This window comes from Salvelinus alpinus, chromosome 4 (assembly GCF_045679555.1).
Source record: "Salvelinus alpinus chromosome 4, SLU_Salpinus.1, whole genome shotgun sequence".
Taxonomy (NCBI): domain Eukaryota; kingdom Metazoa; phylum Chordata; class Actinopteri; order Salmoniformes; family Salmonidae; genus Salvelinus; species Salvelinus alpinus.
In genome coordinates, this window is record NC_092089.1 from 46,395,362 (window position 1) to 46,420,970 (window position 25,609).

The 25,609-nt window shown below is 42.8% G+C and overlaps 1 protein-coding gene across 2 annotated transcripts in view; it reads right to left on the reverse strand.

The window, feature by feature from the left end:
* The window catches only part of LOC139573742 (OTU domain-containing protein 7B-like), a 30,686-nt gene extending 5,708 nt beyond the window's left edge, over window positions 1-24,978 (reverse strand). For both annotated transcript variants that reach the window (XM_071397544.1, XM_071397543.1), the window contains exons 1-11: window positions 24,759-24,978; window positions 7,323-7,545; window positions 6,710-6,892; window positions 6,251-6,478; window positions 5,958-6,059; window positions 5,411-5,538; window positions 5,204-5,310; window positions 4,860-4,987; window positions 4,585-4,734; window positions 3,619-3,733; window positions 387-465 (exon numbers count right to left, since the gene is read on the reverse strand). In XM_071397544.1, the coding sequence (XP_071253645.1) occupies window positions 387-465; window positions 3,619-3,733; window positions 4,585-4,734; window positions 4,860-4,987; window positions 5,204-5,310; window positions 5,411-5,538; window positions 5,958-6,059; window positions 6,251-6,478; window positions 6,710-6,892; window positions 7,323-7,407 (1,305 nt within the window). In that variant the 5' untranslated portion in view covers window positions 7,408-7,545; window positions 24,759-24,978. The remainder of the gene's footprint in view (window positions 1-386; window positions 466-3,618; window positions 3,734-4,584; window positions 4,735-4,859; window positions 4,988-5,203; window positions 5,311-5,410; window positions 5,539-5,957; window positions 6,060-6,250; window positions 6,479-6,709; window positions 6,893-7,322; window positions 7,546-24,758) is intronic.
* Window positions 24,979-25,609: the final 631 nt, after the last annotated feature.

Consider the following 25,609-nt stretch of genomic DNA (forward strand, 5'->3'; position numbering starts at 1 on the left):
GGGGAAATGACTACCGACTAGATCAAAACGGAAAATTACAACCCACATAATAACAGAAACCCACACAGTTATGTAACACTGTAAATAGCTTATCTACATTTAATAGCTCTCAAATCTGTTTAATTTAATCATCCATTACAACATGCTAAAAACGTAACCAGGTAGGTAGCATATGATCTAAGCTTCACATTCAGATACTATTTGGAGGGGGGGGGGGGGGGGGTTCAGGTATGCTCTTGTTACAAAATGATCTGCAACCAGGGCTGAATCCAAACCAGCACTTAACTCAAATGATCACTTAGTCTCCGATTGACATCAATGCATGACTGAGGGAAATGTGTTAAGAGTTAGGATTCTCCCTTAGTGAATGAAAACACAAAATATACCTCACAGGGCAGGGGCAGCCAGGTGACAGTCATGTAGCTGTGTAGCAGCTGGAGTTTTGCCTCCAGGGACAGGGTCACACTGAGGGAGGAAGACAGACAGGTCAAAGTTCAAACGGAGGGTGAAATCGCCTCGTCATGACCCTAACAGTAACACCATGTTGGGTGAAACATTTAGAGAAAAGGTCTGCTTCCCAGAATATTACATGCATCATTTAGAGAAAGGAAAATAAGAACTAGGCTACATAAGTGATGTCTGATAACATGCAGGTTATTCAAACTATGCTAATGGCGTGGCATCTGTTCAAGTCTTGAGCCCCAAGCGGCTCAGCTGAAACTATGTAACCTTTCTTAATGCATAATTAATATACCGTGTCAGAAATGTAGCCAACATGAATGCATAATTGTGCAGAGCTGAAATACTAACGCCCCCATACAAATGTTTCTATAATCCATTTTCAGACAAACTTCAGAAAGTATTCATACCCTTTGACTTATTCCACATTTTGTTGCGTTTCAGCCTGAATTCAAAATGGATTAAATCTCACCCATTTACACACAATACCTCATAACGGTATACCACACATTTTTTTAAATGTTTTCTAATTTATTGAAAATGAAATACAGAAATAAGTATTCACACCCGGGTCAATACATGTTAGAATTACCCTTGGCAGCGATTACATCCATGAGTCTTTCTGGGTAGGTCTCTAAGAGCCTTGCACACCTGGATTGTACAATACTAGATTATTGTATTCTTCTAACTCTGTCAAATTGGTTGTTGATCATTGATAGACAGCCCTTTTCAAGTCTTGCCATATATATTCAAGCCTATTTAAGTCAAAACTGTAACCAGGCCACTCAGGAACATTCAATGTCATCTTGGTAAGTAACTCCAGTGTATATTTGGCCTTGTGTTTTAGGTTATTGTCCTGCTAAAAGGTGAATTTGTCTCCCAATGTCTGTTGGAAAGCAAACTGAAGCAGGTTTCACTCTAGGATTTTGCCTGTGCTTAGCTCGATTCCATTTATTTATATCCAAAAAACTCAATAGTCCTTGCCGATGACAAGCACACCCATAACAGGATGCAGCCACCACCATGCTTGAAAATATGAAGTGGTACTCAGTGATGTGTTGTGTTGGATTCGCCCCAAACATAGCACTTCGATTTCAGGACAAAGTTAATTTCGTCGCAGTTTTACTTTAGTGCCTTACTGCAAACAGGATGCATGTTTTGGAATATTTTATTCTATATATGTATTCTGTACAGGCATCCTTCTTTTCACTCCGCCATTTAGTATAGGGGAGTAGTGCTGAGAAATGTTATGAAATGTAATTATTATTATTTATTTTTTTAAATAACTAATTGACCAATGTTGGTTCAATTATTTGAAATCCATTTTTTATCCCCCTGTGAGCTCAACGCGCACATTGCAGTTTCTCTAGAGATAAATCCGATCCAGCCTGAACTGAGCAATGTAGTAGTGAGCTGTAGTTTCCAGCTGACAAACATTTTGGTGCTTAAAATGTGGTAATTAACACACCTGTGTGTCCTTTGACACTATATAAACGAGTCACCCCGCAGTGTTTTGTCATTATACCCTGATGAAGACAGCTTGTCTGTCGAAATGTTGGATTTTAGGTTATTCAATTATTGCATTCCTAGAGTGTGGGGCTCTCCTTTCATTTTTCAAGTGTTCTATTCCGCTAGCCAGTACCTCGCCTAAATAGGTGTGAGTTTCTTTCGCCTCTAAATTGATTACAATGACCATAAACCATTGCACATCTACTTGTCGGTCTGTGTTTCTTTTACGCCTGCTACAGAAGAGACAAGAATGCTTGATCGTGAGGGGACATAGAAAGCAGCAGTTGCTTTGCTAGTCATCTATACCTGAAAATACAGTAAACAGCAGTCATAAAAGCATGCCTTATTTACTTTGAAGAACTACAAATATATATTAAAAAAATAGGATTTTTGTCTGACAGTTTAGGCAGCAGCTCTACAGAGATGAAGACTTGGAATGAAATAAAGCCATAAAACAAATGTAATATACACAACTGAAATATTCTAAAGTAATGTGAATAAATTATGGTTAATAAATTATAAGCAGTAATGGACAGTCACTACCATCATGAGACTTTTTCTCATTGTTTTATTCTGTGTTACAGCATTCAACCCAAATAATCTAAACTGAAAAACGTGATTATTTTTTACTAATCAAACCAAAACGACCTCAAAAACACCAATCGCTCAGCACTATTGTGGAATTCTATCACTATTGTCCGAAGTTCTATCACAGCCATTAAACTTTAACTGTTTTAAAGTCACCATTCAAATCCCTGAGTGGTTTCCTTCTTCTCCGGCAACGGAGTTAGGAAGGCCGCGTGTATCTTAGTCACTGGGTGTATTGATACACCATCCGAAGTGTAATTAATAACGTCACCATGCTCAAAGGGGTATTCAATGTCTGCTTATTTTTTATTTTATTTTAAATGTTTCTACCATTTGGTGCTTTTCTTTGCGAGGCATTGGAAAACCTCCCTGATCTTTGTGGTTGAGTCTGTGTTTGAAATTTACTGCTCGACTTTGAGACCTTTCAGATAATTGTATGTGTGGGGTACTGAGATGAGGTAGTCATTCAAAAATCATGTTAAACACTATTATTGCAACTTATGTGACTTTTGCACATTTTTACTCCTGGATTTATTTAGGCTTGCCATAACAAAGGGATTGAATACTTACTGGCTCAAGACATTTCAGCTTTTCATTTTTTATTAATTAGTAAAAATGTCTAAAAAAATAATTCCACTTTGACATTATGGGGTATTGTGTGTAGGCCAGAGACAAAACCTCAACTTAATCCATTTTAAATTCAGGCTGTAACTACAAAATGTGGGGGGGGGAAAAATCAAGGAGAGTGAATACTTTCTGAAGACACTGTATTAATTCCATTTAAGTTATTCTTGTACACCATTCCAGTTGAAACAGCAAATCTTAATCCAATGGAATAAATATCCAGCTATTTTTATTTCAGGCTATTTCTGTATTCCTCTTGTTCCAATCATAGAAGGCATTTAGTCCTAATCTCACTCTCACTGACAAGCATTTCTCTAATCTGGTGCAGGGGTCAATCCCTACCCACGGATACTAGGTCATATGAGGACATAGTGACTGTGTGTGTTTTTGGAGGGGGTAATACAGACCCAATTTGAAGTGTAATGATTCGGGTCATACCTTGCCAACATGACATTGTCTGTGTCATCCTTGCCCCATTCCCAGTCCTTCCCAGGGTCCACTGCAAAGTGTACAGGCAGCATTTTGTGTTCCGAGTCAGTGAGAGGGATCACAACTGTGGGGGAGAGGGAGCAAAAATGATCAAAGTAAATTTAAAGGCATTCTTTCATTCAGCAATTGTCATTCAACTGATGCAAAGTAGTAATTAAAGAGGGCTGTAATGCCCAATTTCACCTCGGTTTTCCTATGCCTCATTAACAAAATGGAACTGAAAAGACAAGATTCGTGTCTTGGAGGCGTACTTTGATGTTGGTCATGGGGTGAGTTCATAAACACTGGCAATCTACTCCAATTAGTACTCTGGTTTGAGAGTCCCAGAATGAAGAATAATGAATGAATTTACAAATGACATACACCCAGTTGACATGTTTCTGTAAAAACTGGCTAAAAATGTTTTTATTGTTGCCAGTATGACAGTTAGTCACTAACCCTTCTAGATAAGAGAACAGTCTAACCAGCTCTTCTAGGGTGAGTAAAATGGTCAGAGGAAGGTGTTCTCTCATTTGTGTCTGGAAGTAGCTAGCAAGCTAGCCAACTTTAGCGTCAGTGTTTGACTGATGTGAGATCAGAATGCTACTCTTCAGTCGGAACGTCAAGTCAGTGTTATTTTACGAACAAACACTGTGTCAGTCAAGGGAATTACTTGAATTCAAAACCGAACCTTCAAATATTACAAAGGAATCAGAGATGTCACAGGTAGCCCTAATCTCAGACTTTTTCATTTTAGAAAAACATTGACTTTCAAAAATAATATTTTTTTTACACGTTAGTCAATTTTGGGACTATGATTGATGTGCAGTTCCTCTAATTTCCACTTTGGTGAGGTGTAGTCTATTCAAGTGGCCCACTTCACTATGAGACATGTTGGCGTGTTGTAGTAGGCTGATGATGGATGCGTAACATTACCTTGCTCTTTGGAGCCGCCCTTCTGCTCCATGGAGACGAGGGCAGAGAAGTGGGCCTGGTCGTACGCCAGTACTAAGGGCGAGCGATGGCACTTGGCAGCTGGCACCTCCAGGGGCAGATAGATCCCTCCGAATGGGATGGGGGCAAAAGCTGGTAAGGGAAGGAGAATATAATTTAGCATAAAAGATCACAATCCATTACAACACTAAAGTTCATAAAGCACAGCTTATGGATGTAAGGCAGCCAATTGGTAATATCAAAATGTGTCTTCCTACCCTCTCCTCCAGAGTCCCTGAGCATGGTGTCTGCCACCACTACTATGGGCCTCCTCAGGACATGGGCCAGGACGAACACGTGGAACTCCTCCAGACTCTCGTACACAGGCTCCTCTGATGACTCCGTCCTGCACATAGGAAACAAACGGGGTCAGATCAGGAAACACACAGGAAGTGACATAGGTAGCCACTATCTAACATTTTCCTCTTACTATCTTAAGTCTTTGTTCCAAAACAGAAGCTCATGAAGGGCTGTAACTGCATGTGGTATGCCTCACTCTTAATATAATAGTATACATACTTAACATAAATAATGCGTGTGAGGTGTCCGAGACAGGTCTTACCCATTGCTGCCATTGGTGCTGTAGTGTATCCTAGGTTCACTGGAGGCCAGTTTTAGCAGCTCATTCCACTCCTTCTGCCACTCCTCCTCTGTGTACACCAGACCAGACTGTGGACACACACACTTCAATACACTGAAATGGAAGTTGGGACTGTAAACAATCCCTTGGACTAAGTTTCACATGGATCCATCCTAGTGAATTCCCCACCTCTTTATTCTGCATGGTCTGCTGCCACCTCCACCTGCGTCTCAGCGACTCCCTCTCCTGGCCGTGGTCCATCAGCGCATATAGAGACTTCCGCAGCATCAGGTCGCGGTCATGAAAGCCCCACATACCTGCAAGGCCGTACAGGCACATAATATACACAACACCATCCCAAAGAAAGGAAAAGCAGTGTTTACATCCAAACCTTACTCAAGGCAAAAGGCAAGTTGCTTGATGTGGGAGTTCTGTTCTTAATTAGCCTAAGCTGCCATTATGGGCCTTAGCTTCAGGAATATCACAAATAACGGCCCATTTCTAAGGATGGATTACAAGGCATTTTGCATACAATGTTTACACCTCAATTGGGTCCTAATTAATTGCTCTGGGCTAAGCCTCTCCAGCAGGACACTGCCGCTTAGCTATAATGTGTACCACAATTATTCAAGGACTTACTTTCAGCTAACAATGAGGCTCTCATCATTGATTGACATAGCAGAGTATGACCTAACACGTTAGATTTGGATCTTGTTTGAAAGGCTATGACACTCACCCAATGACGCTGCATGCAACAGGCAGTTTCCGTCCCCACTCGTTGCCAATGGCAATAGACTCTGACAGTTAGGTCCCACCCGTGTCCACCAATTGAGTCGGCCTTAACGTAAACAGAACAGTCACTCGCGGTTTCACTCACACTAAAAACAATTCAGAAAGCACGTGTAGTACTGAGAAACTACGGTGTAGACGGTCATCTACACGACACAATTAACAAGATTGCCTCAGAAGTGAATAAAGTCATTTATTTGTAATTGGTGGCAGCAGTGGGACCCGTGCAGTTAAACTCACCGGCGTGCTCTAGGGCCACCATCATAGATTGCTCAATGAGGTCCCTCTCGATGAAGCCGCGGAAGTCGTCCCGGTACACAGTAAGGTCGGGCAGCTGGAATGTGCACAACGGAGTGTCCAGAAGGGGCTCACTACTACAGTTGCCAGTACTGGAGACGTGTGACCGTGCCAGGGACACGATGGTAGAGCTGGCATGGGAGATGCCTCTCGATAGACGCTTCTCTGTGGCTGCGGAGGGAGGTATCACAAAAAAAGAGAGGAGTTTAGGTTAATTATGGGAAGGGGTGGGAAAGAGAAATTGGACACGGGGAAAGTATACAACGAAAAAGAAAAAGTGAATTAACGAAACAAAAAAAGGAGAGGGTTCTAGTTTATCACAATGAGGAGAACAAGAGGACAACAACAGATAAGTGGTTGTGAGTAAGTGACATTATGCCCAAAATATTATTTTACACTTACCATTGGTCTCACCTTGCAGCACCTCCTCTTGACGGTGCAGAAGGGGCCGTCCCACCCTGGCCATCTCCTTCTCCGGGGCTGGGTACGTCCTCTCCTCAGCAAAAGAGTATGACAGGTTCCCAGCATGCACCTGTCGCAGCTGTTCAAAGTCACTGAGGGCGGCGGTGAGATCCCAATTCTTCCCTGCAAATGAAAAGGACAAGTCAAACCTGACCGAAAAAGCCAAAGCATTCTATGAAAGTCAGATCCACTCAACAGTCATTAGTTTAAATATTTACCATATGTCAACAGAACCATAGCGACTGTTATCTTATGTAAAGGCCACTGACACATTCCGTTGCTTGAGTAAATATTTGAATTTTGAGCACGTCTTGTCTCTCACTGCTGTATAGCTACTGCAGTGCATTACATTTTTAACCCATATTCTTATCTGCAACTTGTGCTGCTGCTAGGCAACAAGAGTTGAGTCTCTTCTGGATTTAACTTCCTCCTTTTACATGATAGCTTACCTAACCAACAGCTCTAACTGGGAGGTGCACTGCTCAATTTATACCTCTCACTAGCCGTTGGCAATAAAACCATCTATTTTACCCCAGAATGCCTTGCAACTCACCCTCTAGCAGGTCTCTGGCTAGTCCTGGTTCGGCTCCAGTGGAACGGACAAAGTCGGACAGGACTGCGTCCATATCCAAGGTCATGTGATCATGAATTTACAGGGTGGCGGGGGGCATCAGGGCAGAAAAAAAAACTGGGGACCCGCCCTCCCCAACAAGACCACTGGACCAAGGGGAAGGGGGAGAGGGGCTCTTCAACTTGCCTTACACGTCCAGCCAAACCTGAATAGAATCAAAAATAAGCAAAACGGATGAAAATGTAAACCTGATTTGGCATCAAACTATGATCCATTTGTACAGCATGCAGGTAATGTGGAATATAACGTTATAGGTCCAGGAAAAAGGATTCAAGTGTGTTAAATGTAATCTTATTAACAGCTAACACACACAAAAAAAGATAGAACATAATCCCACTGACCCTTTCATAGTACCCATGTGTAAGCCTGTTTTGGTAAAGGGCAACATCTCTGTGGAAAATAAGTTCTGTTGACCCCTATGCCTGGCCACATCTCACTCACCCATGACCACTGTTGTGGTAGGCTGCTCACAGAGCCGTTGAACAAATTAAAAAAGGTTTTCACATTTGCATTGAATCATAGCAACAAGATAACATGTTGGGAGGATGCAAATGGGTCTCTAGGTTGTTTTCTACCTACACAGCACACTCCTAACTACAGTGCACAAAGAAGTCTCATTTAGAGAGTCAGCACACAAAGGGTCTGGTGTACTCAAACAATGACTAGGGTTTAGAAAAAGTCCAAAACTACAGCAATCCATAGGCAATAGAAAGCACATGACTAAAAAGAGGCATAGCTGGATCAGGCAAAATGTCATGTTACTATGGTAACAATGACAGGTTTTCAGAGAAGCAAATAGCAATGTTGACCCCCATCGAGACTGGGGAACAATAGCTTTTCTACAGATGGGCTATTGAAAGGAGAGATGCAGAGGGCAATCGATACAAGTGCAAGGACGACTAGATATGTCCCTGACAGAAATAAGATAGGCTTCTAGTGTCAACATCTCAGTCCATAAGGCAGCCTAGTGTTTGGCTGTAACACTGTGCCAATATGTGACCTATAATACATCAAAATATAAAACAACATGTAAACGTTTGGTCCCATGTTTCATGAGCTGAAATAAAAATCCCAGAAATGTTCCATACAAAAACCTTATTTCTCAGATTTTGTGCACAAATTTGTTTACTTCCCTGTTTGTGAGCATTTCTCCTTAGCCAAGATAATCCATCCAGCTGACAGGTGTGGCATATGAAGATCATAATGCCAGATGTCTCAAGCTGAGGGAGTGTGCAATTGGCATGCTGACTGCAGGAATGTCCACAAGAGCTGTTGCCAGAGAATTTAAATGTTAATTTATCTACCATAAACTGCATCCAATGTCGTTGTAGAAAATTTGGCAGTACATCAAACCAGCCTAACGACCGCAGGACCTCCACATTCGGCTTCTTCGCCTGCAGGATCGTCTGAGGGGGAGTGGGGGATGCTGAGGAGTATTTCTGTCTATAATAATTCCAAAATCATTTATTATTTTAATCGACTGATTTCCTTATATGAACTGTAACTGAGTAAAACCTTTGAAATTGTTGCATGTTGTGTTTATATTTTTGTTCAGTATAAATATCTGAATTGGGATTATGCTCTCTGAGCATACACTGCCTAAAGCAGTACTTCAACATCCATTGGTACCCTAGGATAAGGTTGGGCGATATGGCCAAAATAATATATCATGGTATTTTTTTTATTGACGGGATTTTATGCTTTTTAAAAATTAAAGTTCTAAATTTGCTTTATGAGTAGTGCGTGACCCTAGGGTGGCAACACATACATTCTAAGTGATTTCATTGGGTCTTTTTTCCCCACCGTTATTTAACCAGGAAGGCCAGTTGAGAACAAGTTACACATACACAAACGTAGTCTCCATTCTGATTGTTTTGAACTGTTCAATTCAACTTCAACCCAAAAAGAAAATCCTAATTTTCATCAATTTCAGCGTTTGAGATCATTTCTACACTGTCATGTAGGGCTGTACGATATGGCAACCAATCTGGGCCAAATTTTTTAACCAAATGCTGCAATTTAGAGCAAAACACTTGGGTTAACTGTTGGAATCATGGAAATAGAATGTATATTCTAATTATATCGTTAGATTATAATAGTGGGCACTTTTAATACAGCGTTGTTTGACATAAAAACAAATGAAAATGCCAGGGAGGAGATATTGTGACAGGGTAAGCACTAAAACGCTGATAGGTGTTTCCTAGGGGTCCCTATAATCTTTGGCTACATTGAATGTTCTCTTAGCTACTTCATGTAGCTAACATATTCTTGCTTTGCGTTCACCTCTTCAATTTAGAAGATACTGTTGCACAAACAACATGCTGATCTAGGTCTACATCACTGGTATTATCAGGCTGTATAGCTAATTAGTTACGCTTGCTCTTACTCAGTAAATGTATTAGCTAGCTAGCGATTAGCATTAGCGGCTAACAAGATTTAAGAACAACTTGCTAAGACAAACTAGCTGTCTGCAGATGTAAGAAACACAAGCTAATAGTGTAATTATAGAATGCTAGTAGACTTATATTAATAAGCAAAGTGACAACTGCATCATTGTCATCAACATTGTTGCATATGCAGCATTGCCCATGCAGACTGGACGCAAGTGTCTCGTGGTCGAGGAAAAACAAATGCGCTCCTTGAGTGGTTAGGTCTGTGTGGAAAGCGGCATAGAGTGGAGAGAGATGACTCAAGTAGCGAAGTAAACTATAAAAATGGACGTTAGACACTACGTATCCCATTTAACAAACCAAACATTCAAATACCGTTATAGAAGGTAAAGTAAAAACCCAAACCGGTATGTGCATCAATACCGGTATATCGCAAAAAACGGTATACCGCCTTACCCTAGCGTACATCTTAGTCGGAGTCTAAATCCCCATTTCCCTTCTATCCTCCTATATGGTCAAATGTTCCACGTCTCATGTTACGGTTTTGAGGTACTGAAGTTCAAGCTGTGACTGGACTACCATCCTTGTTACCTGCAGTCATCTAGCCCCACCCATGCCTCAGCTCATCCACCCTCTGTTCTTGCCTCAGCTCTGACTCAGTGAACTCTTCACCACCGCACCTGATGAATCATGTTTTTAAAATTTTATTAACACCCATCCCTCTCTCTCGCTCTCCCTCTCTTCTTACAACAAAGGCACACCGGCAGGTAAGTGAAGAAAGTCAACAGGACAATAGGTCTTTCTAAACCAGAGTATTTCCAGTGCCCTCGTTCCAAAGTCGGCCACAAAAAAAAGCCTTCTTTGCAGGGTCTCCAACACACTTGCTGTGTAGAAATGCACTCTTGTTCACATATACACATCACATCAAGGCTATGTTCACATCTCTTCTACTAGTCTTTTCCCAAAGCCGCTGTAACACACAGCTAGGAGCTGTGGATAGGAGCCAGCCTACCCTTCTACAAAACTATACAGTGCCTTCTGAAAATACTTCCACATTTTGTTACGTTACAGCCTTATTCTAAAATTGATTAAACACTTTTTTTTTTACTCAATCTACACACAATACCCAGTAAGGACACACCAAAAACAGGTTTATAGAAATGTTTGCTAATTTACAAAGAAAATACAAAACTGAAATATCAAATCTACATAAGTACTCAGAACCTTTACTAAGCACTTTTGACAGTGATTACAGCATCGAGTCTTCTTGCTACAACGCTACAAGCCTGGCACCCATGTATTTGGGGAGTTTCTCCCGTTCTTCTCTGCAGATCCTTTCAAGATATGTCAGATTCGATGGGGAGCGTTGCTGCACAGCTATTTTCAGCTCTCTCCAGAGATGTTAGATGGGATTCAAGTCCAGGCTCTGGCTGGGCTACTCAAGCCACTTCTGCGTTGTCTTGGCTGTGTGCTTAGGATTGTTGTCCTGTTGGAAGGTGAACCTTTGCCCCAGTCAGAGGTCCTGTGCGCTCTGGAGCAGGTGTTCATCAAGGATCTCTGTATGTTGCTTGGTTCATCTTTCCCTCTATCCTGACTAGTCTCCCAGTCTGGGCCACTGAAATACATCCCCACAGCATGATGCTGCCACCACCATGATCCACCTTAGGGATAGTGCCAGGTTTCCTCCAGACGTGATGCTTGGTATTCAGGCCAATCTTGGTTTCATCAAACCAGGGAATCTTATTTCTCATTGTCTTTAGGTGCCTATTGGCAAACTCGAAGCGGGTTGTCATGTGCCTTCTACTGCGGAGTGGCTTCCGTCTGGCCACGCTACCATAAAGGCCTGATTTGTGGAGTGCTGCAGAGATAGTTGTTCTTTTGGAAGGTCCTCCCATCTCCACAGAGGAACTCTGGAGCTCTGTCAGATTGACCAACAGGTTATTGGTCACCTCCCTGGCCAAGGCCCTTCTCCCCTGATTGCTCAGTTTGGCTGGGCGAGCAGCTCTAGGAAGAGTCTTGGTGGGTCTAAACTTCTTCCATTTAAGAATGATGGAGGCCACTGTGTCCTTGGGGACCGTCAATGCTGCAAACATTTTTTGGTACCCTTCCCCAGATATGTGCCTCGACACAATCCTGGCTCGGAGCTCTATGTACAATTCCTTCGACATCATGGCTTGGTTTTTGCTCTGACATGCACTGTCAACTTTGGGACCTTATATAGACAAGTGTGTGCCTTTCCAAATCATGTCCAATCAATAGAATTTACCACAGGTGGACTCCAATCAAGTTGTAGAAACATCTCATGGATGATCAATGGAAACAGGATGCACCGGAGCTCAATTTAGAGTCTCATAGCAAAGGGTCTGAATACTTATGTAAATAAGGTATTTCTAAAAACCTGTTTTCACTGTGTCATTATGGGGTATTGTGTGTAGATTGCTGAGGATTTTTTATTTGATTTAATCAATTTTAGAATAAGGCTGTAACGTAACCAAAACGTGGAAAAAGTCTAGGGTCTGAATACTTTCCGAAGGCACTGTACATCTGTTGGCAAGAGGCTGTGTGAGTATACTCAGCATTCAAAAGAGACAGGTGTTGAGTTGAGTGGACAAGTACCTCTGGCCCTGGAGGTAGGTCAGTGTTTACACTAGTGAGAGAAGCAGAAGCCAGCAACACAATATCTCCCTAGGCCCTGGCCTCCATACAAAGCCTCTTGTTGTGTTGACCTTACTGCATCTGATAAAGATAACTTTGACATGATTAGTTTGAGAAACACTATTACACCTACTGCTGGGAGTTGAGCGAACTAAGTCCAACAAATAATGATGTATCAACAGACAAGCTAGTGCCAATGCCTGCTGGTAATGTGTCGCTCTGTGAACAGAATGGACCCAACAGACCAGTGAAAGGACTTTGTTATTACCAGCCTCGAACATCAGCCATTCCTGTGGACGCACTCAGCTTCTGACGCATCAACCAGCAGGAGATCTTGACAATGAGGTGAGGGCCACAAAACTAGGGAAGGGTCCCACTAAATTATTAGTTGATGGCTGCTAGGGGTGATGAATCGACAAAGACAACAAATTAATGTCAATATTGTGTCTGCAAATATTGACAGCAATGTAAGAGAACCGGGGTTGAAACTAAGTCAGAATTTCCCGAAAATAGTTTTAATCCTGTTTAGGTTTTGTGAGAGAGACACCTAAGCGATGGCCTGACTAGCATAATGGCCCTGCTGCCAGCACAGAGCAGCCAGTGATGTGTGCAGGCCGGCCAGGCTTTTGTCTGAGAGGTTACATAATGGAAGCTGCTGCTAGCACGTGGGTGCTGAGCCTGGGAGAGGCCTGGATCACTGAAGCAGACATGGAGAGGTCACCACGGCCTGCTGCAGCCATTGTGTGGGCCCGTGGAAGATTCATGGAGGTAAACAAGGGATGGAGAGACAACCTCCATTACAGTATAGACTTCCAGCAGTGAAACAACTGCAGGCTAACCAAAGCAGAGACTTCCACGAGACTGAGAGAAGTCTAATTTAAGCATGTGAAGAACAGGCCTACTGCAAGTGAGTTAGGAGAAATTAGAGTTGAGTGTAAGCACAGTCAATGCGGTGCTAATCTGACTTTGACTAACAGGCTAGTAGAAAGCTAATGTCAGAAACCCAGAACCTCTGGCCAGCTACTCCATTAGGTTCTGGGTGGAGGACGGGGAGATGTTGGACTAGTGTGAGAAGTGGATCCTGTTTGGTAGCTTCCCACTCCAACCTCTTTCGCTCTGCAAGCCTTGGGAAGTCAACGGGCCAAATACACCCTCCCATTCTGAAATTCAAAATAATGCATGGTCAGGTGTAGGTGAACCCCCTCAAAAATCATGATTCTTCCAAACAAACAGTGACACAAAACAAGCACAACAGAAGATTTGTTCCACACTATCCGTCACATCCCAGTCTCCTGACAGGCATTTAAAATGTTTTTTGTTGTTGTCACAAGACTAGTACAAACCTAAAAATCAAACACTGAATCAAATGAAAATAGAAATTAAGGATAGTGGTGCCGGACACATTTTGAATGATAAATTGGACCCAAAAGTGGCATGGCCTGAAATCATGACTCTAAATTATTAGTCACTGAAACAGCGGAGGCCTCCTTGGCAAGTAGTTTGGGGCCATGTTGGTTTAACACACAGCTACATAACCTGGGGTGTGAGCCAGCTAAAACAAGAGCTGCCACCCCAGCAGCTGAGAGCCACAGAAGAATACTAGTGATATCATTCCAAACAGGAATAGGTCTATAGAACCATTGCTTTAAAATTAAATCAGATATTATAGGAAGTGATCTAGCCTAAGATAAATGTTTAGCACAACAAGACCGAGAAAGACTAGGTTATCGCCTAGTTATTAAGGGCAGGACTACTCCAAATGCTTTGTCATGTCACATTGTGCAATCATGTAAGGTCACTCAATATGACCTACATTACTTAAGTAGGCTTACACCAAGACCTAGATGTGTTTTTTGCACTTGCTCCACTATAGGCCTAGCACTTAGAAAACCTTGCCTATCTAGGCCTACAAGACATCTTGCTCCACCAACTTCCATCAAGCCTGGACAAGAAATTAGGTTCAGCGGTACAGGCACTCTTTCATGATAAATCTGCATTGCCTGTGGTAGCGCACAGGGGGAGCGTCAAACAAACTGGTAGGCCCACTGCTAAGAAAGATGCACAGGTCTGGAATAACTGATATTTCAGAATTTTGGTGACCTCTGCCAACCCTTCACACAGTCGTATGCATAACTTGAAACAGTCTAACCAGGTCTTGTGTCTTGTAGTTGCCTAGGCTAGTTAGTGCTAGCCAACTTCTTTCACCAATTAGCAGGCTGGTGTGCAACTGTGGCAAATTTGGTTTGACATTGGATAGCCTATTTCTGGGGCTAGTAAAGCACCGTCAATAGATTGCGCAATGTAAATGGGACAATATTTTCATGTTGCACATCTTCATTAAAATGCCTCTATCTGTATATGCATTTTTACAATCTATGGTACGTTTGAGGTTAAGTCATTGAAATTGGGAGCTACTGACATTAAAATATTGTCCCAAGTAGGCCTACGTTGTGTAATTTACTGATATCCCTATGGGGCTAGTTGGGGACTATCGAATGTGAAACCAATTTGACCATGGACAATACGATGGGGTCGCGTACAGCTACGCATACCGAATTGAGGATCACTTGGGTGCTGCCAGCTGTGGACAGGATTGAAATAAACTTAACCCAAGGAAAACTGTTACAGTACCCTTTATTCCATTTTTTCCTTTAAAACTCACAAATCTCAGTTTTGGACAAGACTGACTATATGACCAAATGAGAATTAGCTTTTTAAGGGCAGTCATTCGTTAAAGTCAGCCCTCTATGCATCCTTACAAAATGAGAGTGATCTGCACTTCCAGTGAAGGGGGAGCAGGGTTGTTGGATGTCACTAGTGCCCAGCAGAAGGACTTGGCGTTTCCTGTTTGGCCCACTAAGTCATTCATCATGTGAAACATGAACCTCACTTTACAGTCGAGAGGGAGAGCAGCTAGAGCCTGAGGCCCAATAGGAAAACGGTAAGGCTAGCCACTGTACCTGAAGATACTCAGGCTTTACAATTATATTGTTCCATTGTTATCAACATATAGCCTTAAGTCAGCCTTTTCCAAAGATGGACAATTGGGTTGTTCTATTGCCATTTCATCCTCAGTCAGGACAAGATGATGGATGACCACATCTCTAAATGTGTCAGTTCTATTTTAGTTTAATCAACATTTCCCTGTGATCTCAGTGAGTATGTAACACCTTCTCACCACCACAAAAATCACGAGTGATGATGTAGAAGGGCTGATAAGACAACCGAGGATGTGTGAGTTGCGTCAGCGATGATAAATGTTGCCCAGTGGTAGGCCCATACCCCTGGGCTGGAGGATAGGTGGAGAGGGGTTAGGAAGTGGCACAGTAGTCCGAGGCACAGCAGCTCAGAGATGGCCAAAAACGCTGGAACAACAGCTTAAGCTATTTGGTTAGACTGATTTATGAACTTTATGAAGTGGCATACTAAACTGTCAACTATAGCCGGATAAGCTACTACTGTACTTGGAAAACCTGTATCGCATATAAGGCTAGCCTAATCACAGCTTTAAAAGAAAGAGCTAAATCTTATGAGCATGTAATAGCCCCAAGCCTTCCTTGTTATGTACTAATAGTCCCTCATTCTCAGCAAGTCAAATGTACCAGGGATCAGTCAGAAATAGGATCAAGAGATCATAAAGTGACTAAACAGAGTAGACACTTCACAACTAGAGGAAGTCAAACAATGGTGTGATTACTGACTGAAGCTGAGCACACTAGCTCATTACAGAACTGCACCGCTAAGTCTGAGGAGGCCGAGCTTGTCTGGCGCAGGAATTAAGTAAAATCAAGCCCATTTACCCAGTTCCTCCTGAGCTTCAGAATACTGCAACTACAGCTAAGCATACCGCACAGCAGCAACGGTCTTTGCTGTACAAGTCAGCACAACGCAGCTCAACTGAAGTAGCCTACTTCTTGCTTTGCATAGCTGCAGAAACATAAAAGGCAGGAGCCCTGGACAAAGAAGCACAGTCCAAGACTATAGGCTACACACTGCAAGGCAACGAATCGCAGGACATCATAAGAGACAGAGCTGTCCAACATTAGCCCAATGTCATACTACGCTAAGCAACGTAACACCATGGGAGTCAACACAATGCAAATCATTGAGTGCCCATTAAACATGGCGAGGGAACAAAGCAATATCTGTGACCAGTCAGGAGCCGAGAAGACACTACAAGCCCATACTGTCGTTTCTGTTCCACATCTCGCCTTTACAAGAATCAATTTTTATTTTTTATTTTTTTAATACTCCTGTTCTGCTAGCAAATTGGTGTATTGCTAATGGTACCGTCAATGTTTTGTCCGTTTGGTTGAGTGAATGTGCTTAGTTCAGGTGGCGAGACTAATGTCTCCAATTTTCAATGCCTTCCAGCTCTTAGCCAAATCAATATTTAATTGGAGTTGGACCATTTTCTCTGGTCAAAGAACATTGTTTAAGCTGGTCATTGGAGAAAAATCTATGAAATGCACAATTTGAGCTGGAGCATTTTCTGAGATGTCAGCCAATTGAACCATGAAAACTACTGATTTGAGTTTATTAGCGAAAAATTGGTTTTCCATAGCAAAACAAGCTTTAGTTTGGTGTCGATGGCACATAGAATGACGGTTTGTATTGTGTTACCAAACTTTGCATCTGCTCTGTTCTCCCTTCTCCAAATCGAGATAGCAGACTAAGCAATATTAGCATACATAAATTAATCTATTTGTAAGAACATAGCTAGAAGTTCACATCAACAACATCCCATCTGAAGGAGGCTATCAAACAAAGTTGCATCAAAGAATGAATGGCCTAAGGGGATCCCACGTGTTGTCTAAGCCTGCTGTAAGCATTCAGTAACGCTGGTTCCCAGTCTTCCCTCACTCCTTAAATACTCAAGCTTCTCATTCCATGTGATAGCTAACTGTCGACCCTGTATGTTCTACTGTGAAAAAAAAGGAGACTTTACGTTTGTATGGTTTATTACCACAGCTAGAAACGCATACAGAAAGCCAGCCCCTAATCTGCAAGGTGCCAAAATTACAACAGACTTTTCACAGCCTAAAAATACCCCTCCATAATCATGAACCAACTGTATCACCTCCCCACTGTGCAAAGTTTTTAAACAGCAGACAACTGAAAGAAAACAGAGGCAGGGAAACAGACAAAAAGTTCCGGCGAGCAAACAAGACAGCTAAGCTATGTCTGCAAGTGTCATGGCTCGGAAACTTGTCTACAAGAAACACAAAACATCCCTGACAGGCTCCTGCTTGCTCTCTCCGGTGTCTCTGCTGAACTTCAATGGGTAAATGGGTTATGCCACCAGTAAGGTGTGCAGTGTTCTCTGACAGTGTAGGACTAGCTACTGCAGGCTTTCAGTAGCAACTCGCATTGTAGGCTAACTCCAGTAGGGTACAGAAGGGTTAGGGGGCCTGGTAGTCTAATTTTTGTTGGGTTAGACAGAGGCCCGATTCCCTCGTTGACATGCACGGCGGCGTGGCAGTAACTGCCAAGTTCAAGCAGTTCAAATGGGCAGAGTAATAGCTTTCCAGAGAAACTGTTTATCAAAGTGTCTGAGAGCTGATGTCATGGCTAAGCCAAGCATTTTGTGGCCGAGGTCTCAACAAAGTTTCACTTACCCACAAACGGTCTTTCTCAAGTGAGGAAAAGCATGTCTCAACTCCTCCCCCCAGTTCACGATTGGTGGTGGGGGTCATGTGCATATGGCATGGAGTATTTCAGAACAGCCTGTTCTCTTCTCTCCTGCCACCATGCTCCATTGGGCACTTTATTACAGCTGCCCAGTGCCTGGCTTCAGAGGTAACCCTGCCCTGTGCCGAGGGCCTGTCGCTGTAGTCAGACCTAGTCATCAACAGTCAAGCAGTGCTAATTAACAGCCACTCATAGCAGATGGCTTCAGATGGGGATGTGGGATGCCGAGGCAGCAGCCAACAGTACTGACGCCCCCGACATATCCTCCGACCAGTGCTGTGTGCCATGCAGTGTAGTGCCATGCCACACCGTGCCATGCTGTGCTGACCCATGCCATATTGTGCCTTGCTGTGCCATGTAGCAACCTGCGAGGACACACGGGTAGTTCACAGAGAATGGTCGCAGAAAGGGAGTACCAGGACAATTTACGAGGGCATGTTTGATTCGTGTGTGTTGTAATGAGACTAGGCCTACACTTTGTGCCCATCTGCTTACATGTCAATGCTCTTCAATGCTGTGGATAAACAAAATAATAGAGCTTGATTCTGTCAACTGCAGAGTGCGAGCAGAGCGCTGCTATGCCAATGAAGGACTGCAGCACAGAGATATGCAGCAGAATTGTTTTAGTTGGACTCAGGGAACAATCTGCCCTGGTTTCAGTATTCCCGGAGAACTGCCAACCTAAACTCAGCACACCGTGGGCGGTAACTCCTCATACGGCACTAGCTGCTTTTTATTGATGTCTTGTCTTTGTGCAGAAATGCCAGCTTCTGCATCGTCCGAACACAGCTAGCCTATTTGGATGAAATTGTGCAATTAAGCAATACGGCACGAGGGGGTGTGGTATATGGCCAATATACACAGCTACGGGCTGTTCTTATGCACGACACATCGCAGAGTGCCTGAACACAGCCCTTAGCCGTGGTTTATTAGCCATATACCACAAACCCCCGAGGTGCCTTACTGCTATAATAAACTGGTTACCAATGTATTGGGAGCAGTAAATATTTTATGTTTTGTCATACCCTTGGTATACGGTCTGATATACCACAGCTGTCAGCCAATCCACATTCAGGGCTCTAACCACCCAGTTTATAAAAGCAATTAAACCCTATGGGGTAGGGAAGTAAGAGGCATGAGACTGAATTCAAAAATGTTGACCAATATTTGCTTTCCCCAGTAGCTTAACATGCAAAGGCCATCAATGTCTTGTAGATGCCAATGAGACTTCACAAAAACATGGTTTGTTGTGGGTATAGAACAATGAGCTAGGGCTTACATAACTCACATTTAAAAGGAGGGTGGGAGTTAGCTTTTGCATTACTCCTTCACGCATATCAGATATTTATTAGAAGCAAACCTGCATCTTTGGCTGCACTGCTCTGTGGAAACAACCACAGGACTAAGCAAGAACAGTACACATCCTGACCATATTACAAAACCTGTAAATTAAGTCAAAGAAAATCCTATAATAGATTTGTTATGCATATATCTTTAAGGAGGCAGCAACAGCCTTCTTGTACAAAAAAACACTGAATACAAAGGTCTTGATATTTGCAATTGTTCAAAGACCTACTACCATTATGATCCAAATGGGCAATATCGAAGTTGATATCTTGAATTTTAAGTCTCCCATTGACATTAGCCTAAATTAATTATGACTAATGCCGAGTTGCACCTGTGGATCTCAAGTCAGAATACTGTCAGTCCAAAATGAATGGTAAATTATCTGTTTTACTGTGATAGAATTAGCCATGCTCTACGAAAACACACATTAAATAACTTATTTTCAACATCGGGTAGGCCCATCCTATGTATGTGCAAGGTCCTACCGAACCTGTAAGCAGTCTGTGGCTAGGCTAACAGCAGTGGTTAAACAAGCATTAGCAGTGACAGGCCTGGGCACTAATGCTCATGTGAATCCCCACGTGGTGCTGGCTTAGCAGTCAAGGCAGTGCGGTGGCTTTACGTCACCCTGGGCGAGAGGCTCCTCTCCTGCGGGGATAGGATTACTGCTGTTCTGTCTTGGATCTAGAGTGGAGAGAGTGGGAAGGACTGCTGTTGTGTTGTAGAGGCAGGGTGAGGAGCCAGCGGCCCTGTGATCTTACCATGGCTTCCTTCCGGGTAGAGGGCCCAGTCATGGGGGATTGTGAATCTTTTTTTATGAGAGAGGGCAAAAGTATAGCCTCTGTACCCATTCACCCCTCTATTTGGCTAAACCCATCAACCTTTTGACCCGTTCGGCCCATCTGTAGAGTGATGCTGAGATAATATTGGGGATGCTTCAGAAAAGCTCAACTGGGAGCATGTGTCCCATTGTTTTATATCAGAACTCAATGTTTTCAACATCCTTCAATCATACCACAGTGATGCCTCTGTGAAAAGAGTTGGCATAGCAAAGTTGAGTACAAAACCCCCACATAAAATGGTAAAATAACCAGTCAGAGTATCCCAAAGCATTGGGCACACGCACCCAGTCTCTGGTTGAACACAAAGGAGGTAGGTACTAGGTAGGGACGTGGGGAGAGGCCGGGGTGTGATTGCTGATGCATGGTTTTGAAGGCCTCTCCACCCTGACACAAACAGCCCTGGCTGCTGTGTCAAAAGGCTGGCAGGCATCCAGGCACGCAGCGGAGGGTGGGGCTGAATAGGGTTTTATGAGTCGCAGTCTGGGTGCACAGGATCTCAGAGACAAGCTTCCTATTGATCGCCCCTCTGCTGAGGAATCATGGGGATGTTTTTTCTTCCAAAGCACATCTGGTACAGTCTTGTCTGGGCCATGCTGTGTGCTGGCAAACAAGGATGCAGGGGTGCATGGTGGTGGAATTCTAGATGTCTCACATGTCATGGTTATAAAGTCTTATGAAAATGTATGGAGTAGACTATATGTGCTGTGTAAAGCAGTAATTGTGACCACCAGAGCGAATCTGAAGAATAAATTGTCACCTAGTTAGAGAATTTCTTCACGAAGGCTAGCAGGATGTGTCCATTCATGTTAACGTTAACATTACATTTGACATTAGTAATTTAGCAGACACTCTTATCCAGAGCGAATTAAAGTTAGTGCATTCATCTTAAGGTAGCTAGGTGAGATAACCACAAACAATATCGCAGTCATAGTAAGCAACTATGAGATAATAATCTCGGTTAACCCAGAACTAATGTCATGGCGGAATTGGTCAGCTGCTCAATTAAGTTCTCCCAAAATGAAGAAGTGCCCACATGTAGGCCACCTCTACCCTGTTATTTTCAGGAGTCCAGGTTAACTTTGGTAACCCAAGGTCTGACCTCCCTGATGACAGCAATGAAATGCCTATGTTGGCTGGAACATTAAACTGGCAACAACCAGGGTTGAAGGGGTGACTCCTGCATGCATGGGCCTACTAAAAGCCTAGATCTGCATTGCATTCCCTGTAGCATTTGGTCGTGGTAGGACAAATTACAATCCATGAACACAGAGGCAATAAGAGATGCAGAGTCGTGCAGTTGTCCCACTAACCTGGAGAAGCACTCAACTATTTACTTATTAATCTGACCTTGTTTGTGGGGGTAGAGGGATCCTATGGGGATAGTTTTAATCTACATGGGCCTGGCACTGAAGCTGACACTGGATCCTTGAAATACACTCTTACTGAACAGCTGTTTGGGGGAGCCCAGCAAAAGACCACTTTAAAATTGTATCTCCAGACTAGGCGTTGCTGCGGCAGCAGGGTTCCACACTGAAATATAATATTCAGTCTCTCCTAACACACAGAGACAGTCATGATGGCTAAAGCCAACCAACACAATGGTAGGCTAAATCCCTGTGTGAGAGAGAGATGAAGAGGGGGTTTAGCCTTAACTCATAACTTCACATAGGTAACACTTCAGAGCATTTATAAACTGTACAGTGACAAACCATTTAGACTAGAGCTTTGAGAGAGTGCTAGCTAAGGAGAGTGGAAAGGGGGAAAGGATCCTAAAGGACAAATGGATGGACTCTGGGTTTTTCTCTCCACAGAACTGTTCGAATAAGACATGAGTGCTCACAAGGGAACTGCACACAAATCTGTCATGTGTGGATGACTTCACTCTGTGTCACACATAGGCTAAAGGACACCAATAAACTAAACAAGCACACACTGAAAACTTCCTCGCTCAACTGGTGATAAAACATAGAAGTGAATTATGACGTCACCAGGTCAATATGATAATCCCTTGCCTTGATGGATTATGGTGATAATGCTCTCTGTCATCAGTGTCATGTTTCTCCCACCTGTGATTCAGCCAGCCATCCAGTTTGACAAAGTGTAGTGTTTAGAAATCTCAGGGCAATTTAGAGGCAAAAAAACAAACCATTTGAATGTTGGTGGAGAAGCATGAAAAGTTGCAAATTAAGCCATGAACCACAGATTTTCCATGTTTCATTGTCAAGCGTCAAAGGGCTCTATGCAAAACAATTAGTGATCACTGTCAAACAAATGCCTTCAGAACACAATTTTGTTTTATGTGATGCTGTTGTTTTTAATAGTTTTTTTTTGGTGTAACATATTTGACATTTACTGCTGGATTAAAACGGTCATTCACAGTGTCTTAGTTGTACTAGAGAATCTCAATATCACAGAGGGACACTATACAGTCTCCCCAAAAGATGGTCTCAGGTGTTCTGTGTGACACTGTATGATCAATGCGTTCCTTGAAAATGGAAGACTTGCGTAACGAAGCCTGACGATGCAAACTTGCACTCACACCCTAGCAGTCTGCTCACTGGGGAACACTCCTCTTGCCAGTTAGCCCTTCCATTTTGCCTTTCAAGCATCCCTCTGCATTGCCATTGAAATGAGTAGAGGTGGGAGGGCGAGATGCATTTCTTCCTCCCACTGCAATAATAGATCCCTCAGAATGTCACTGTGCTTGTGAGCTCCCTCTGAATTCTACTTGTACTACTATAAAAAGGCATTTTCTGCATTTGTCCCTTTTGTTTCCTTTCTCTCCCCAAGCGGTAGGCTCGATCGACTAGTGTTTTCATGCAAATGGTCACAACTTGAATGACAACCACAATCACATGGTCTTGAGCGAGAATGTTCTTGCCAAATCACAGATATCATAACAACTCCCAAAATGATGCTTCATCTGGCAATGATCATGGTATAATGCATAGCGTACTTGTAGTGGGTGCAAGATACGCGTGGGTGCAAGACACGCGTGGGTTCAGGTCCAAGTGCATACAAACAGCAGTCAGAAAACTGCAGGGAATGTAGAGTTGATAAGGTTTAGACTACCCTCATTTCTTCTAACAATGTGCCTTCTTTACATAATGAAACAGAGGCCCTGTAGGCCTAAGAAGGGAAGAGCATGTCTCTGTCCTACTTTTATGTTGCAGGATGGCTGCCTTTACCAGACTACAAGAAAACTAAATAAATTGTAAATAAAGAGCTGAATAATTCAAGTCAAAGTGTAATGCTACCCTTTCATTGTAGTGGTGTTGGCAATGGCGCAATGCATAGTTTACATAATGAGGAGAGGTCTTTACATAAACACATACACTGTGGAGCTGTCAAAGCCTATGTCACTGGTTTCAATCATCAGGGAAGAATATTAGTGACCTAAGAGTGGCATTGAAATGTATTGTCAATGTTTTACAATTAACTAAGCAATAGCCTAAATACAGGCCATTATTAAACTCTCTGGGGCAAATAACTATAATGCAGGAGTCCCTTGCATTGATATAACATTTAATATTCTCTGCATGTCTATGGGTTTACTTTAAAACGTTAATTATAGCAAGCAACAGGGCAACGATTTGCTGAATATTTGACCAACAATTGACTGACAGAGGCCGCCCGTTTGAAGTTGCTCATTCCTTAATTGGATTCATAGACCTAACATTAGATGGGGAGAGAATGATACAAGGCGAGTTGTATGAGTGTACAAGGAGAGGGTGTAATGGCTAACTAATCAGCTAACGTTAACTTACCGTTAGTTAGCCCAAGAATGTAACGTTACTAAAGGAGCCGACTGGTATGTGTAAGTCGTCTATGAATGGGCTAAGCGTTAGCTAGCTAAATTTGTTAACGAAACTAACGTTAGTTAACTAAGTATAGTACATCTTCGTCCTATCCTTCTCTGACTAACTAGGCAGATGGGCAAGAAAGAAAACTAGCCAGCTAGCTAACGTTAATGTTAGCAAAGTTATCCCTAACGTAGTTAACTAACGTTAGCTAGCAAGGCACAGTAACCGAAGCGACATTGTTAAGGCGACTTGAATTTAATTGGAAGCTAACGTTATAGCTAGCTAGCCCGTTACTAACGCAAGTTACGTTAACAGGTCTAGCTAGCTAGTAGCTAAAAGAGTTATAAGGCTGGGCTGACTAGCTAACGTTAGCTAGGTAACTTAGTTAGCTAACGTTAGTTGGTAAATCGAACCCGCTCCGTTTCATGTTTTAGCCGTCTTGGAGTCTCCCACTTAAAACTTCCCATTTAATGAGTTAGCGAGCTAGTTCCTTCCAACTCATTAAAAAGGTTCATACAAAGCCAGCTACGGGTCGTCTTGTCCAAAATGTTGCCAGCTAGCTATAATGTTACAAGCTAAAGTCGTTAGCAAGCCAGCTAGCTAGCAGTTGAGTGTCCCTTGTCTGCTTACCTTGAGCGGCTTCGCAGATATTTCTTTCATCGTCCCATAATGGTCCTCCCTCTCGACAAATATTGTGAAAACCAAGTTTATTAGACCAGTTGTTCCTGACTTTGAGCTAATCCGGAGGTTGCAGTCTACAGTAAATCCAAAACAAGACTCAACGACAAAGTAGTTTCTTACTTACAACAACAACAATGTCAACCAGGGCGCTTCTGAGTCAGGCCAGCTGAGGTAGCCAAATTATGTCGCCTGCCAATAGCAAAACAGACTGATGTTGACTGACAATCCAAAACACCAATGACCACACGATACTTTTTGACTGAAACGTCCCAGTGTAGCTAACGTCAAATGGAAAAGGGAGAGAGGGGGAACCTTCATACGCCGATTGGCTGCAGAGAAATGAGAGGCAGGCAGTCAATTCAAGGCTAGGGATGGGACGGGAACTGTTCCTTCGATGAGGTCATCTGGGTGATGTAGCTAATGTGCAAACTTGTGCCTTCAGAAAGTATTCATACCCCTTGACCTATTCCACATTTTGTTGTGTTACAGCATGCATTCAGTTGACTCTGGGCCAAGAGTGTGGTGGAGATTGAGGTTCACCAGAATAAGCATAATTAAGGGAACGTTTCTGTCAGCAAAGAGCCACAAAGCCAAAGTCTCACCCCCCTAAATTGCCTCCCATCGCTCAGCAATAAGATAACTGTATTCTACATACTAAACAGGACATATTTGTGAAAGGTATTTTGTAGCAGAAGGAAAAGTAATGTACATGATCAAAACTCTTCAAAACAGGGTTTTGGCTCAGATTTTCAATAGCCTAGTAAAGTTGTTTAAAATGTTAACATTTCATTTATCTTCAA